At 45.5% G+C, this 17,137-nt stretch overlaps 1 protein-coding gene across 1 annotated transcript in view; it reads right to left on the reverse strand.

The window, feature by feature from the left end:
- DST (dystonin) overlaps positions 1-17,137 on the reverse strand; it is a 522,678-nt gene that overhangs the window by 72,680 nt on the left and 432,861 nt on the right. The window contains exons 62-68 of the mRNA XM_052648315.1: positions 10,643-10,804; positions 9,046-9,216; positions 6,359-6,525; positions 2,929-3,088; positions 2,403-2,729; positions 1,665-1,749; positions 138-379 (exon numbers count right to left, since the gene is read on the reverse strand). Coding sequence (XP_052504275.1) covers positions 138-379; positions 1,665-1,749; positions 2,403-2,729; positions 2,929-3,088; positions 6,359-6,525; positions 9,046-9,216; positions 10,643-10,804 — 1,314 coding nt within the window. The remainder of the gene's footprint in view (positions 1-137; positions 380-1,664; positions 1,750-2,402; positions 2,730-2,928; positions 3,089-6,358; positions 6,526-9,045; positions 9,217-10,642; positions 10,805-17,137) is intronic.

Here is a 17,137-nt window from a genome sequence, read left to right on the forward strand (position 1 = left end):
TCTGTTGGGTCCACGCCCACACAGGCGTCCTTGAACACATTAGTAGTGACATGTGATAAACATCACTTTGCCCCTGAGTGACTAGGTCTTCCCTGAGAGATAACAAGCAGACACAAAGAATGTATGTCAGAGCGTACTTTTTGCCTCGCGTGTGCTTGGCTGGCAGCCTCTCCCTTCAGAACCTGCGCTTCATACGAGAGCAGCTCGATTTCCACCTTGTCCAGCCAGGCGCACAGCCCCTCATGGGTGGACTGCAGCCGCCGTGCAAGCTGCAGCGCCTGCTCCAGGGTCTTTGCAACGTCTGTGCTCAGCTTAGTGATGTCCTGGTATCTTGCTTTAATGGCTTCCAGTTTATCTTGAATGATTAAAACCTCGTCACCTAGAATTTCAAAGGCATGTTATATCTCATGAAAGGGGAAGCAGAGTTCTTCAGAGGTGATGCTACGCTGATGAGATTTTGGGGAGTAGGGGAGAGGAGACACTTTTCTTAAGAAGTTCTGACCCAAGAAAAGTCCTTTCCTAGGTTTGAATCTTTTTGGGGATTTCTGGCCGATGTCAACAGCTCTGCGAATCCAAATACAAAAACTGTCAAGGACTACAGCACCTCCTGTCTTGTGAAAAGCACCACCTTGCGTCTATCTGTATGGTCTTTCCGTGTTTAAGGTTAAAAAGCACCTGGGTTCAAATACTGAGTTTGTGACTCATTACCTTGTACAAGGTACCTGACCTCTCTGTGCCCCCGAGTACTTATTACAAGAACAGAACCTACTTCATAAGGTTGTGATAAAAATTCAATTAGTTTATACTTCCAAAGTATTTAGAATGGTGCCTATCACAGGCATACACGTTTATGTCCAGCCTGGGTGGTGGTAGTTTAGTTGCTAAGTCACGTCCGACTCTTGGACTCTTGCAACGCCGTGGACTGCAGCCTGCCAGGATTCTCTGTCCACGGGATTCTCCAGGCAAGAATACTGGAGTGGGCTGCCATTTCCTCCTCCAATGTATAATCCATTTGTGTGTTAAACTCATCTGTACTGTTCTGACAGATCTTCACCTGCCTCTATTGAATTTTCAGACACACAGAGAAATTGCATCCTGGGCTTCAGGTTCCCAGTGCAAGGCTGTAGCTATGATATCAAATTCCTCCCATGCATAATGAACAGTACCTGCCCCCACCACACATGTGCTGAGCTGAATACAGATACAGTGAGATGTTCTTACAGCCAAAGGGATTACTAAAAACGAGTCAGCATTTATTTTCTTGGTGAGTTCAAGCACAGAGAAAGGAAGCTTGGGCACAGTAACACTATGTGCCACCAAATACCACCTCCCTTACAATTTTACAAAACTGTCTACAACTGCTCTGCATCTACAGCAACTGCCTTCCACAAGCGGAAAGCTAATTTCACTCTGCCACGCGATTCTCTGACCAGTGCTCAGTGTCATGAGTAATACACAGAACTTCCATTAAAAACTCAGTGAGATCATGAGAAAAAAGTGAAATCATAGTCAAAATCCCCTTGATCGGCCTTCAAAGTGTTCTCCAGAACCAAGTCTTGGACTGGCCCCAAAATTCTCAAGTGCTCTGTGTTCTGCCGCATCTCTCAACTATTTTGAAAGCCATGCACAGTGCTCGTGGAATGACAATCTGAAAGCCGTCTCACCTGTTGTCCGTTTAAGTAGCTCCAGGCCATTCAGCAGCGCCTGGTCTACATTTTGTTTTCTAAGCCGGATGTCCTCTTGCAGAACCTAAAATACAGGTACCATCCTGTTATCAGCTAATCTTAAGCGGATGTTAACTAGGCTTCACTTTTTTGAGTAAACACCTCACATTTTCAAATATTCCTCACTGTCCTCGCATTCACCTCTCCTTGTTTCAGCACTGTGCCCGTGTCTCAGTCCATCTATCATAATTCTCTCCCCTACTCAGAAAATGAGCTACGTGGAGAGACTGGAGTACTGGTCAATCGTGGGCCTTTGTACACAATGATGAAATAATAAGATGAGAAATGAACAATCTGTTATTGGATAAACTGAACCTCTTCTTACATTACATGTGATTTAACTGAATAGAACACGCTCTATATAAAATGGATAAACAACAAGGACCTACTGTATAGTACAGGGAATGATACTCAGTATTTTTACAATAACTTAGATGAGAAAGAGTCTGAAAATAATATATATATATAACTGAATTGGTTTACGGTACACGTAAAACTAACACAACACTGTGAATCAACTATACTTCAACTTAAAAAAAGGTCATTGTATACAAAGGCAATGTCTTTTCTGAGTACAGGAATTAACCTAAATCATAGCGAACATAAAATAATACAGAAATAAAGAAAACTGAGAAAATAAGGTCAACTGAAATGAAAAAATAAAATAAATCAAAATACCCGCAGCTCAGCCTGCTGTGTCCACAGCCCCTCGGGGCTGGAGTCCTGGACCGAGAGCCGCCTCAGCTTGTCATGCGCTTCACTCAGCCAGTTCATCAGCTCCACTTCATCTTCCCCAAAAATCTTAGCATTACACAGAGCCTGCTGCAGGAGCTCAGACCTGCTGTGGCTTTTCTCTTGAATCTCAATGTACCACACTTGGAAGGAGTCTAGTTTACTCTGCACCATATCTTTATCCTCCCTGGAGCTCAAAACCTTTAAAGACTGGCCAATGCTAACGGCCTGGTGTAAATGCTTATTGTGATGCAGGATGTCATCTTCTAAGGCCTACACAAGGTTTAAAAAAGGGAAACAGAAAGAATGGACAAATAAAAATGACAACATAAATCGAACCAAAAGATGATACATGAAATGGGTGTCAGGTTGAACTGAGGCAACACACAATAGTGCGTAACTCAAATGCATGTCATAAAACCACAAAGGAAAGGGACGACTGGATCCCACGAGCGTGCGACGGGAACCTTACTTTGTGTTGCTCAATCTGCTCCTCCAGCTTGGACGCCTGGGTTCCAACGGGCTCGCAGTTCGCCAGCCTCTTCTCTGTGGTCGACAGCCACTCGTTCAGAGGCTCTAAGGTTTCGTGAAACTGCTGCGCTACGACGGAGATACCTTCCAGCTGACGGTTCCTGAAAACGCGCCAACAGGAAGGTCATTCGGGGATGAGGAATGTGGGAAGCTGTCAACAGAACGCTTCACTCATGATCCTGCATTCCGCTCCCAACACTTTTTGTAGAAAACGTCTAAGGTTAAAATTAAAACCTCGCACACTGAGAGGACAGTTTAAAATAGTTCTATTCCCTGCCAGGGTTCAATCTCTGGTTGGGGAACTAAGATCCCTCAAGCCACTCAGCATGGTGGAAAAAATAAAAGAAAAATCTATAAATCTTTTTTTTAAATAATAGTTCTATCAAATTCTCCTTTAATTTTTAAAACTGAACAAAGACCAACCTCAAGAACCTGAATCTTGTGAAAGTCTTAAGTAACTCATCGTAATTCTTACAATAATAACAGTTATAATCTTAGTGATGTTATAATAACAATAGCAGCTATCATAATGATAATAATAGGTAACATGTACTGAACATATATTCTATGCTTTACAAATTAGTTAAATTCAGCCAGAGCACCAGTTATTGAGACTGCGTTAGTCAAATGGTCAAGATTAGATTCAAGTTTTGCAAAATAAACCATCCCCGGCACTGGAATTCCTCTCCTCCTTTAAAAAGTATACTGTCAGGTATGTTTCCCGGAAACAACAGTTATTGTTTTATGGACTAAAAATACCATGAAAGAGAAGAACTATTTCTCTGACTTTTACAAAACAGAGTTTGAAATGCTTTTAGAAGACTCATGTTTCCTCTATTGAAAAGGTGCCGTGTAAGTTAAAACCTGCTTGAGAGGTCCTTGGTCTGCACTGAGGGCAAGTGATTGTGCTGGTCTGTATGCGGAGAACCTGACTCAGTATCCAATTCTGCGAGTCATTTCTGCTGGGACCAAGAGCTGCTGTCCTGACCTGTCATCATGTTTAATTCTTAGGAAACGACCTGATTTGAGACACGGATGTTCTTTGGGAACAAAGTGAATTATGAAAAATTGGCACATGCTGCTGAATGTACTGAGTTGGCCAAAAGGTTTGTGAGGGTTTTTCCATAAGATCTCACTGGAAAACCCAAATGAACTTTTTGGCCAACCTAACAATTTCTGTATCTTTTTATCACAAACCACATATGTATATATTTTTAAAACTTTCAGCTGAAACGCATTTCACCTTAAAAAAAAATGAATAAATCACTATATTATTTTTAACTTCTGGATGATCACTATCTATGACTCTTCTTTCTAAATTCTATTAAATAGTATCTAATCCCCTAGAATGAATGGAAATAACTTTTGAGACTAAGTTTAATTGGCTGTGATTTTAAATTGTAAGGGGATCTATTAATTGGCGTGTGAATCACAATATGACCACAATCCCTCCACTGAATACCCTTGTGAAGAGGGCTAAGGAAAAGGACAGTCCTGGGAGGAAAGCAGAAGTAATGGCTTTCGTTTATTTTAAAAAGTACTCAGCACCTCTCCCATGGCAGTAATAGTAATTCTAGCACACTACACAGAAGGAATAACCTACTGATACATGTTAAAGGGAATGTGAAATTTCCAGCCTCCTTGGGAGCCCCTCACTCGCTTGTCCTAGAACGACGCTTCCTTCTACTCTGTAATTCAAGATTAGACAAACCCTTCTCTGCACTATCCTATTAAGAGTTCCAAGGAAGGTAGGAATGGGTGGAGACGCTCATTCTGTTCAGCGGGCCATCTGTTTCCACCCAACCAGTATACACTCCAGTGTCGCAATGACTTGACATGGCTCAGTGCAGCGTTAGCAGAGAGAATGAGAAGCAACTATACTCCATATCCCAAGACAAATGGTAAACCAAAATGGGGAAGAATATTTTTCAAAGAATGTCCATATACATTCTTATATGAAGTGAAGTTGCTCAGCTGTGTCCGACTCTTTGAGATCCCATGGACTGTGGCCTACCAGGCTCCTCTGTCCATGGAATTTTCTAGGCAAGAGTACTAGAGTGGGTTGCCGTTTCCTTCTCCAGGGGATCTTCCTGACCCAGGGATTGAACCCAGGTCTCCCGAATTGCAGGCAGACGCTTTATCATCTGAGCCACCAGGGAAGCCCACATTCGTATATATACGTACGTATATATATATTCACATACACACACATATGTGTACAACTGAGTCACTTTGCTACACAGCAGAAATGAAAACAACATCATAAATCAAGTTAACTTAAATAAAATAAAAAATTAAAAAAAGAAACATAGTGAAGCCCAATGGAGCCACGCTCCAGCGCCTCACCTTGGTAAGGTAAATGTCACGGCACCTTCCACCAGCCTCACATCCCAGATACCTCCCACTCCGCCTTAAACCAGAACTCGGGACATCCCTGTGGGTCCAGCCGCTAAGCCTTCACACTCTCAGCGCTTCCACTGCAGGGGTGTGGCTTTGATCCCTGGCTTGGGAACTAAGATCCCACATGTCGCAGGGTGTGGCCAAAAATAATTTAAAATTAAGAAACTGAGGGCACCATTTAAAAAATATTATTAGACAGCCAAAACTTAATTAGAAACAAAAATAGAAAAAAAAACTGAGGTTGCCTGTCACCTCCCCGCCCCAGGCCGGGTTCTTCCGACTCTCTGCTACCGTGGCCCCGTGTGCAGGTTTCACTCTGAGCCATCACATTTGTCCCTGCTCTTCAGTGGCCACCAAACCCTGCTACGGTCCTCCCTGAGGGTAGGGACGATCTGACAAGCACACCCCCAGAACACCTGGCCCTGCCTGATGCGTGGCAGGCAGGCAATAACTGTGTTACAAATGAATGAATAAAGGACCCTGCGAGGGAAACACTGTTCTTAAAGAGTTGTAATAGGGACTTTCGTGGTGGTCCAGGAGGTAAGAATCCACCCTGTAATGTAGGGGACATGGGTTCGATCCCTGGTCGGGGAACTAAGATCTCAGATGCTGCAGAGCGACTAAGCCTGCACACTGTGACGGCCTACGAGGCCCACGTGATGCAGCTAGAGAGCCAGTGCACCTCAGCAAAAGGTCCTGTGTGCCGAACCTGAGACAGGTCGCAGCCAAACAAATAAACAAATAAAAAGAAACACAAAAACAAACAAACAAAAGTTGGGAAAGATCTGGGCACTACAAGACATCCCCAGCAGAGGAATGAGAAGAGAAGTACCACCACCCCTGCCCTCTATGTTCACATACGTGACAAACACAGGCAAAGAGCAATTTGGAAATAAAGTAGGACCAAAATCCGAGAAATCAGTACAAAAGCCACTGCCGCTCTTCCCAAAGCCTGGCAGCATTTACGTTACCTCGTTTCAGCCTTACTAAGTAGCGCCTCCCATCGGCTATCCAGCAGACTCAGCTGTTTCAAAATCTTCACTTTATCCGGAGGTTCTGCCGTGGCGGCGATTTTTTCTCCTTCCCGTTTGATCACCTCCACAGTAGATTTGCGGTCATCCAGCAATCTTTGGAGAAGCTTAGGAAAAAATAGTAAATGAGAAAACAATAAATAAATGGAAAGGAAACAAAGGAATAACTGTATAAACATATGCTTTCTAGCATGCTTTTGACATGTGACAAAAATAATTTTGCATGGATTCACATACAAAAGGATTTGAGAAGCAGAGCTTTTTCAAAAACCTCATCCTATTTAATTGATTCATTACTACTATGTTAGACACTGTGGTAGAGGCTTTTCGCAGAAAATAAAATGAATATTGATAAGGCCACTAAATCATTCATTCTCAACTTTTTAATACAAGATAATGGGGTAGAAGGGTGCTGCTACTCAGGAAAACATCACTGCACTGAACGTGCAAAATCCTCATTACTATAATGAAATGGGAATGCCCTAACACTCAAGAATGATCTGTCCCACTGACACAGAAAAGATCCTTATAAATCATCACTATTTTCAAAACCTTTTCCCATGTTAAATAATCCACCACAGAAGGGAAGCTGAGACTCAGACCAGTTCACAAGTCAATGAGGCTGAAACCAGAGGCTCCTGGCTGCTTTGGGGAGGTAGGATAGCTCCTAAAATTCTTTTTGAGGATAAAAACTAGAGCCTTTAAGTAGCATTTCCACAATGACCAGAGAGTGAAACATGTCAGAAGCCTTCAAAGTGGGCAAAAGAAGACTAACATTTCAGGACTGCGCAGCAGAAAAAAAAAGTCCAGTTCTTCATTTCAAGAAGCCTGGAAGGGAGTGTTTGACATGGGGTGCCAAAAATCAGGATTCCCTTCCTCCACTTAAACGAAACAAGCATTTCAGTAAAAAGTGCCATCCCCAGGCCCCATGTGCAGAGTGGAGAGCAAGGCACGGCACACGGAACGCTGAACACCACTGCTGCCTGAGGCTGCCCCTGACTGACCCTGGAGGACCGAGGCCACGGACAGGCACCTGGGGACAGCACGCCGCCGGGAGGGTATCCTACCACTGCCACGTCGCCGCCAAGCCCACTCTGCTCCGTGTTACGCGGCAGCCTGGATGGGAGGGGGGTTTGGCGGAAAACGGATGGATACGTGTGTATGGCTGAGTTCCCTTGCCGTCCACCTGAGAGCATCACTACACTGTGAATCAGCTATGCTCCAATACAAAACAAGAAGCTTAACAGCAGTTTAAGAGAGACCACCACATAGGAGGGGACAGGAACAGGGCCCAAGAGAAGGGGAAGAGACGTCCTCTCTTGACACAGGTCAGAGATCATAAAATCAAAGTACGACAGGTGGTTTAGGCAGTAAAGGGAACAACTGAATGGATTACTTTCAGTAAACTTTAATGAATAGCTTCTAGCACTTGAGAGCAAAATCGACAGGTTTCATTGGCTAAGCCTTGTTCATTAACTCTGGGTAAATACTAAAGGTTTAAATTAAATCATGAATGGTAATAGTCATATTATTTTATTCAACACCATATTATGTATTTATATTTATTACATTATAGAAATTACACATTATATTTCATTACATATTATATGTATCAATTTTTTTCAAAAACCAAACAAATGCAATGTGTTTCCTCTTATGTTTCTTTATTCCTTACCTCTAAATCTATTTCTAATTAGTTAATTTCTCAAGATACCAAAGTCTTCAAAGAATTTTCAGGGAGAGTAGTATTGGATGCCAAAACCCAACCAAGCCTCTGAATCCATTCCTTTTTTTAAGCGTGTTGTCTTTTTAAAGGTAAACCTTATCAATGCACTGTATTCCAGGAGCCCCCCACTGCCATGTGTCATTTCAAGCCGTGGACGACACAGATCAATACTGGACAGGTCATTAATGCTTCCCAAGACCACAGAAGTTGTAGGTGTGGTCCTAAGGAGTCAGCATCCCTCTAAGGAGTGTCTTTCCAACTGGGTCCTGTATGTGCAGCGTCAAAAGACACAAGAGTCCAGTTCTGAATGCAGGGATCAACTCTCTGCCTCGTCAGTACAGGCTGAACCATAATAAACTGCCCCCACTGACCTCATACAACAGACAACTGCATGTGCACCAAGCCAGTACATCAAAGAACCATGACATCTCTGTTCGAAGTCACCCTTTCACTGAGTGAGGTCGTCCTTGAGTGCACTATTTTTCAAAAAAATTGTACACATCCCCTCTCCACTTACCACTTACTGTCCCCAGCTCTACCCTCTCTCTTCCCAGTTCTTAGCTCCCACCCGGCTTTATTTATCAGTGGCCAAGGTTAACACTAATTGCTTACTTTTGTTTTCTGTCTCTCTCTCCCTGTTCTTCCCTTCCCACTAACACTTAAACTTGATGAGGAACTTCTATGTTTTTTATTTGACGGTGTAGCTCCGGCACCTGCAAGGATGACTGACCTGTGGCAGATGGTGGACAAATATTTGTTGAATGACTAACAAAACAAGGTCTAGAACATTGATTACTGGTTAATGAAGACATCCTATAAATACAGACAGAGTCACAAGGTAAACGTTTACTCTCGTTATTAAGGTGTAACCGGAAACAGGATGCGCGCTCCGCTAACTCACCTTCTGCTCCTGTATCTGGGCCTTCACCACCTTGAACTCAGCGGATGGGGCTTTCTGATTGGCCACGAGCTCCTCGGTGTCCCCCATCCAGCCGAGCAGGGACTCCAGGGCGTCCTGGAAGCGCCCACAGTGCAGCAGGGCCTCCTGCAGCTGGGCTGCCCGCTGGGCCACCTGCAGAGCCAGGGCCTCAGTTACCACCACGCTCAGAGGACCCGCACACGCCCGCCAGCCCGCCCCGCCCACTGACCACAGATTCTCTCTTCCTTCTCGTTTAAAACTTACTCAAGGCACTGCTCGTGGGCAGGATACAGACAGAAAGGAGACGAGCTCATCAGCAAGTCAGCCTAAGATAACCTCTCAACTCGTCAATGCCAAAGGGGAGGACTCTCGGATTTTGGATGTATCCAATACACCGAAGATTAGCAAAGAACGGTTCAAATATTTTAAGGTTACTGAAAGAAACAGTGCCTTTTTCATTTTTACCGTTATCCATGGGGTTCCATTATTCCCTACACTGAAAATCAAGGATAATAATTTTTTTTAAGACTAAGATTAAAAAAAAAAGTTATTTAATAGAGAGAATCAGAATTACATTCACCCACACAAAATAACTATGAAGTATCCAATTAAATTCTGTGAGCTCCAAGCTCTATAGAGGCTTTTCTTAACAAGACAGGGCCTTTGTCCTCCAGTAAATGGAGTCTCTGTGTCCCACACAGAGATACCCTATCGCCCCCTCAAAGGTCTTTTCTTTTTGGACTGAACAAGTACTTGGCAAGACAGTTTAAGTACCATGGAATATATTTATACCTGACACTGCATCCCCGTTTGTGTGAGTAGCACTATAGTATGAATCAGACTCTAAAGAAGGATAAATGCTGTCTTGAGATCTGGCCACCAAGGAAGATTTCGGAGCAGGAAAAACTCCAAAAACAATTCCCTCCAGCATCAGACGAGCCCTGCCATCCCGAAACCCTTTTCTGATCATTTCTGTCACATAAAGAGCTGCTGTTGTGTTTCAGCATCATATCCTTCAGCTATCAGCGTTACTTTCCAGTGTTTTCCGTCATGCACATTTGGGAAAAGGGGGGATCTTCATTTCATCACATGACATTTGGACTCAGCGATCTACAGTGAGGTGCAAACTCTCAGTCCAGGGCGGACAGACACGCGGCTGCACTGTGTGACCCGTTACACAGTGCGGAATGAGTTGCTGATGAATGAAAATTAGGTTTCACATAAAAAGTGAGATTTCCAAGTTCTCTGGAAAATAAGGAGACCATTTGGCAGCGGGGAGCCCAGGCCCCTGGGTGGCACTAATCTGAGGCGCCAAGCAGCCCCCACGCCCTCGGAGGTGTGTGCACGGTCCCAGCCCAGGGCAGAGGACGTGGCCACGGTCCAGACAGGGCCCGCCTCACCCGGCTCGCTGCCTGCGTCTGTGCGCCCAGCCCTGGGGACACCTGGGATGGGCCACAGGTCACAGGGCAGCCAAGGAGCAGGCAGGGCAGGGAGGCTGGCTAGTGGACACAGGACTGGGGGTCCCAGCAAACGCTGGCGAGCAATCTGCAGGAAGGACAGGGAGGGAGCGCCACCCCACCTTCTCGTTGAGGGTCTTCCAGCGTGCGCTGGCGGCGTCCAGGTCGCGCTCCAGGGCCTCGGTGCTGGCGCCCTTGCCGGCACTCTGGATGAGGCCCTGCCCCAGCCAGTTCACATCCTGCTGCTTCACCTGCAGGGGTTCAATCTCTTCCTTTTGGAACACCTACGTTTGAAAGAACAATAATTCTCTGAATTAGTGTACCTAACAGTCACCAAATACAAACATCTGTTCAATCAGCTGGTATGGATTATTACAGATAAAGATAATCCTGGTTGCCTAAATCATGTGTTGTTGCCTAGTCTGTCTTACAAATACTAGTAAAAAACTAAACATAAATTCATAATATTATCATAACCACTAAGAAATATTCAGGAATGATATTCTAGCTGCATTTCATCAGATTACCTATAAAACGAAAACAAGAGTGGACATGTCTTCCCTATCGCTTCATTATCACAGCACTAGGAATCTCCTATCACTCCAATTTAACTAGTAAAACAAAGGTTTAGAGTGGCATTATTTCATTCTTTTTTTTTTAATGTCATTTGCAGCAACATGAATGCAACTAGCAATTATTATACTAAGAAAGTCAGGAAGAGAATGATAAATACGGTATGATATCACTCACACACAGAATCTAAAATATGACACAAATGAACGTATTTACAAAGCAGAAACAGACTCACAGACACAGAGCATGGACTCGTGGTTGCCGAGGTGAGAAGGGCGGGCTGGGACTCCAGAGTCAGAAGATGCAAGCTATTACCCACAGGATGAACAAACAAGCAAGTCCTGCTGCACAGCACATGCAACCCTTCTCAACACCCATTCCATTACGAAAAAGCACAGAAAAACAACACGGACACCTATATGTATCGTGAGCCACTCTGCCGTACGCTAGAAATCACCCACTGTAAATCAACTATGCTTCAATTCAAACCGAGGCTCTGTGACCACCTGGAGGGGTGGTCAGGGGATGGGAGGGAGGCACAGGAGGAGGGGACGCGTGTGTACCTATGGCTGATCCATGCTGACGGACGGCAGAAACCAACACAATCCAGCAATGATCCTCAATTAACAACAAACAAAAAGTAAGATGGATAACAACAAAAGTCCTACTGCGTATCACAGGGAAGCATATTCAGTATCCTGTGATAAACCCTAACGGACAAGAATATGAAAAAGTGTACCTATGTAACTGAGTCACTTTCCTGTATAGTAGAAATCAACACAACATTATAACTCAACTATACTTCAATAAAATAACTTTTTAAAGAGAAAAAAAAAAAGAAAAGAAAAAGTACAGAAAATGCCAAGTAGCAAGATGGTAAGATGGGCCTTCCCGGACAAGAATCCTTATGGGCTCTTCTAAGGAGGCCTGCTGCTAGCTGGCAAATGACACTGGAGCCTCAACTGGAAATGGGGGTCACTGACAAGAAGATGAGCTGAGCCAGAGGGGCCACACACGGGGACACAGACGGCATAAAGAGGCAGGCGAGCGCTGCATCAGCATGGATGCTGACACGTCCAGCCCCTCAGCCCCTCAGCCTCTGCCAAGACGCCAACGGGCGTGCAAGAGGCACAGAGGCCTCCCCACCGGATCCCAGCACACGTGGCTTACACGGCCACTCTGCGCCCCTGTGGGCCCTGCCTGCACTGTCGGCGGCTTTCCAGCACGTCCCGGCCAACCCTCCAGCCCACCCAACTTATAGGCCGCGCTGCCTGCAACCGGCAAAGTATCTAACTAATGTGTTAAAGAGTAAAATGCAAGTTCCACGAAAACACCAATTTGTTTTCCTTAGAGCTGCTCTATTTCCTGGGTCTACCACAGTACCTAGCTTGTAATGTGGACCCAGTATAGAAAATTGTATTGCTATCTTGGGGTGGGTGATGATCATTCCTCAATAGATAATACTGTACAACAACTCTTTCATAGATAACACCAATGCTTTTAATATAGGGCTTGAAGGTGTCACGAGGACAATAAACTCATTTAACTAAGGGAGGAAAGCTTCAGCTGGAGATTAAGGGAAAACAAGGTTTGGGGTGCTGAGTCATTATACGACATAAATATAACAGTCGAAGTGAATGAATAGTTAAACAGAATATAGGAAAACACAATAAAAGCAAATATCAAAATAGGAGTTGAGAAAAAACTATAGGCACAGCATGGAAAATAATTTTGAAAGATAGAGAGGCTGCCAAACTCCCCAGACTTTGGCCCACGCCAGCATATGTCTAGGCTATAGTATGAATGAGTACATTAAAGGAGAGCAAACAAAAAATGCACAACCACCTCTTCTAAAAGTCCCCCTTCAGCAAAAAGCCCATTTTCTGACAGTTTCCACACTAGCTGTTTCTATAGAACAATACTCAATATAAAAAGTCAATTACACACAAAGAATTATAGCAGTTCCCCAAATAACTGGGACAAATACATAAAACTCTTCATAATTTTTAAAAGGCATTAGTGTACCTAATAAGTCAATAGAAACACTGCAAATTAGTGAAAACAGAATTCCGCCGTATGATCCTACTTCTTTTTCTATACCACTTTCCAAGTTACTATTTCTAGGAAAAGCTGGAGATATGTTTTACTACTTACCAAAAAAAAAAAAAAAAAAAAAAGAGGGGGAGGAAAACAAGTTACATTTTTAATTCCCGGAACTTGTCTGGTACATAAGGATTGAGGGAAAAGTTTTATTCTCCCCCATAGCTAGTTTTCAGGGCAAAAAACAACAAAACTAATAAAAATGTTTCAGTAAATTGTTTTAACCTCTGGTCTTGGTTTGAAAGAAATGAATTTCAGGGTTGTCTATCAGCATAGTTCTGGTTGAGGCTATAGTAATTTTCAAAAGTGCTTCCCAAGATTCACTAAGGGTTAAAAAAGAAAAAAAACTACTAAAGAATCTATATACTCCTAAGAGTTTAATTACTTTCTACAAATAAACTGCAAAATCCTTTATAGTAAGCAAATAAACACTCTGCTAAGCTCTCTAACTAACACACCATTCAATGCAAGGATAGGGCATGGCTAATTAGATCAATTATTTCACAGACTGATAGCATCCAAAAGCCTTATCTCTCAGTAACAAAATACCTAGGAAGAGAGACTCTCCCTAAGGCTAACCCTCAAGCATACAAACACAAGAGAAGCCTAAAATAAAGTAAAATTACCTCTGAGGCAAAGTTTACCAGAAGAGCTTAGGAAAAGGACCAAAATAGCTAAACTTTAATCTAAGTGGGAAGAAAAAAATTACAGGCTTGACAACCGATGTCTCCCTATGACAAGGCTGCACCCTTCACTCAGCACTTAGCAAAAGGGAAGGCGGACTGCGCGGACTGCAGAAGGCAGTACAACTGCTTCTCCCCGAATGCAGAGCTGCAGAGAGGACACTTTCAGCACGCGTAGAGAGTCCTCGGCTTGAGGAGAGCACTTCTCAGACCACAACAATGGAACACTGTGTTTGCTCCTTCCTAAGCCCCTTCAAGCTTAATAAATCCCATATAACTGCCCTTAAGTGGCAGGACCTTAAACCACAATTTGTGGAGACGCCTAAGCTTAACATGAATTCACAGTGGAGGGGGGGCATTCAAACGAAGAGGAACGGGGCCACCATCCTACCACTAGGAGCAGGAACGCAACCAGCTGGCAGTGATCATGCTCCTCAGGAACCATCCCTAATTAGCTTGCAGTGATCGATGGATCAATGTCTGCCATCTGGCTGGGTACCAGTCAACCACCTCTTGCCCCCACCTACTGCACCCCAGCCAAAGACAGGACGGGACTGACACCAGTGTCAGAGACACCGGTGACCGCTTGATGGCAAATTTCCCATCCCTGTTAATTACCTGAGCAGAGTGAAAGCCATTACAGACAGGGTCCAAGGTTCCTGCCTGGGCCCCTGTTTTCCGGGGAGCGGCCTGCTTTCTTACCGCTCTGAATTGTGAGGAGCACGGCTCACAGGTCGCCTCCATCTCCTGGACAGAAAGAGGAGCCTCCACATCATCTTGAGATGCTACGTTGGATTCTTCTGAATCGTACTGTGTCAATAACGTCAGATTTTCCACTAAACTCGTGCCACCCCAACCGACGACATTTCCCCCCAGATCTGTGAGAGCGACAGCCAGCTCCTCGGGAGAGTCTCCCACAAATTCCCTCTTTTGGGCGGTGCTTTGGAATTCTCCTGATCCGTAGGTTCTTCCTTCTTCTCTGGGGTTAGAAATGCACTTGTTTTCTCCCTCTCTTGGCAGAATGAATGAACCACCCTTAAGAGTGCTCTCTCTGACATCATCCTGCAGGCAGCTGTTTTCACCACGGATTTCCCTTTGACCGTGGACAGGTTTCGGTTCCTCTGGTGGAAAAGCATCATGTAAAATCATCTTGAAGTTGTCATCAAGGTGGGTGCTTCTGCATGAAAGCAAGGGGATCTTCTGCTCGCTGATGGAATTAACAGAAAAAAAGGGTCTGTATTGCTCTGCGGTGTGAGCATCTTCCACAGAAGACAGGCTTCTGATTTGGGACGGATCTCCGGGGAAAAGACGCTGCTTTTCCTCCCTCTCCGCCGGAGGGCTGCACAAGCCAGAGTCGTCCTCCTCCGACGTGAGAGAGCTAGCAGCCCCTCTGCACTTGCCAGCCTTGGCAACAGCATCTGACAGATCAGCAGGTTCAACAAAAGAGCTTTCACTTTTGTTTGCATAATCCACAAAACTGGCCGGGACGAACATTCGCCACGACCGTCTATGCTCTTTCTTTTCCGCATGGGATTTGGCTTTGGGTAAGCCTGTGCTCCGAATGACGTCGCTATTGAGTTTGAGGGCATCAAAGATCATCTTTTCATCGAGCTTGTGGGCTTCACGGCCTCTCAGCTCGAAGGCACTGGAAGAAGCAAGGGGACCGTTGGAGCACAAAGAGCTGACATCCAGTGTTCGGTGACTGTAGGGTAAAGTCCGGTCTGTGAAGTGCCTGGAAGACAGGCTGCCCTTGGAACCCGAGTCAATCTGCTCATTCAGCCTAACCGTGTCGTAGATAGAGCGCTGAGGGACGTAGCAGTCCTCGATGTTGAGGTCCTCCTCCTCCTCACCCTTCCCCACACAAGGCGGATTCTGACGTAAACAGTCTGGTCTGCTCAGCGGCTTCCCCATCGCAGAGCCCGTTACAACAAACAGTGCAGCTCTTGACGCAGAAAGTGGGAAATAAGGCCAGGCATGTTCCAGAAAAGCACACTTCTGAACACAACTATAAAGTGCCTCCAGCCCAAAGATGGATCACAGATGAGGGGCTGAAGGCCAGCAGCAGGGCACCAGTCCACGTGCAATCCTCCCTTTACCTGGTTGTGTGAGAATGATTCTCAAAAATAAAGTGCATCCAACAACAGAGAACAGAAGTCTCCTCCCCAGCCTCTGGAAGTTCCCTTTCACATACTCCAAAACACAGAAAAAAGAAAACAAATAATACATTTATCAGTGGCTCAAACACTCAGAACATTCCATTGTCGGTCCATTTCCCTTTTTATTCTAATTCTGCATCTGAGATTTCCAGATTACAATTTCCCCAGGAGCAAGCATCTTTATCCCGAAGAGTGTCAATTTCAGCAGAGCTCTGGTTAATTGTAATCCACTTAAACACAGCTTGCAAAACTCCATCCCTTATAAATAAACCAAGGTTCAGAAATTTAAAAACACTTGGAGACTTAAGAGACCACGGACTATTCCGATGAAGGCACAGATCAAGTCTTCAGAGAAAAATAAGTCTAACACACTGTAAGAAAGTTCAAATTTTCTTTTACTCTTTTTGGGAGTAGCTATAAATAATCCTGATTCGAAAGACAGGCTCTTCCCATATTAAGCGTCTTCGAGGCTATTCAGAATTATCCAAAGAGGAAAAAATAGGCTTTTGGAAGGCCAGGCCGGCACAGTCTAGCAACCATTCGAAGTAAACAGACAGCATGGTGTAGTATAAACTCCACTTAGAGGAAAAAAAAAGTCATTGTCAAAGAGTCTTATCTGATCTTCCTTAAGACAGCTGATTCCACCTGAGGCCCCCGCAGTGGAGAGGAGCCCCGCGCTTCCTCGGAGGCTGGGCAGCCGCACGGCCGGCGGGCGGGCGGGCGTCCCGAGCCTGGGCGCTCCGGGGGCGCATCTGCCGCGCGCCCCTCGGCGAGGCCCGGGGCCCGCTCCGCCGCTACGAGACCCGGCTCGGCGGGCATGTGCCCCGGACTCCGGCCTCGGCCGGCCGGGCGCCCGCAAGCCTTTCAGGGGGAGGTGCCCAGAGGCGGGCGGCGGGAGGCAACCGCCGGGCGGTGACATCAGCGCGAACCAGACCCGGCCCGGGGGCGCGCGGCGGGCGCGGGGGCGCGGCCGGCCGGCGGGGCGGGGGCCACCTCCGCGCGGACAGCGGGCCCGCGGGAACCGCGCCCCACCCCGCCCCGGAGAGAGAAACGGGGAGTCGGGCTAACCCGCCCCCCGGGAACCACTCCAGGGGCGCCGCTGCGG

Source organism: Budorcas taxicolor, chromosome 11 (genome assembly GCF_023091745.1).
Source record: "Budorcas taxicolor isolate Tak-1 chromosome 11, Takin1.1, whole genome shotgun sequence".
NCBI lineage: Eukaryota > Metazoa > Chordata > Mammalia > Artiodactyla > Bovidae > Budorcas > Budorcas taxicolor.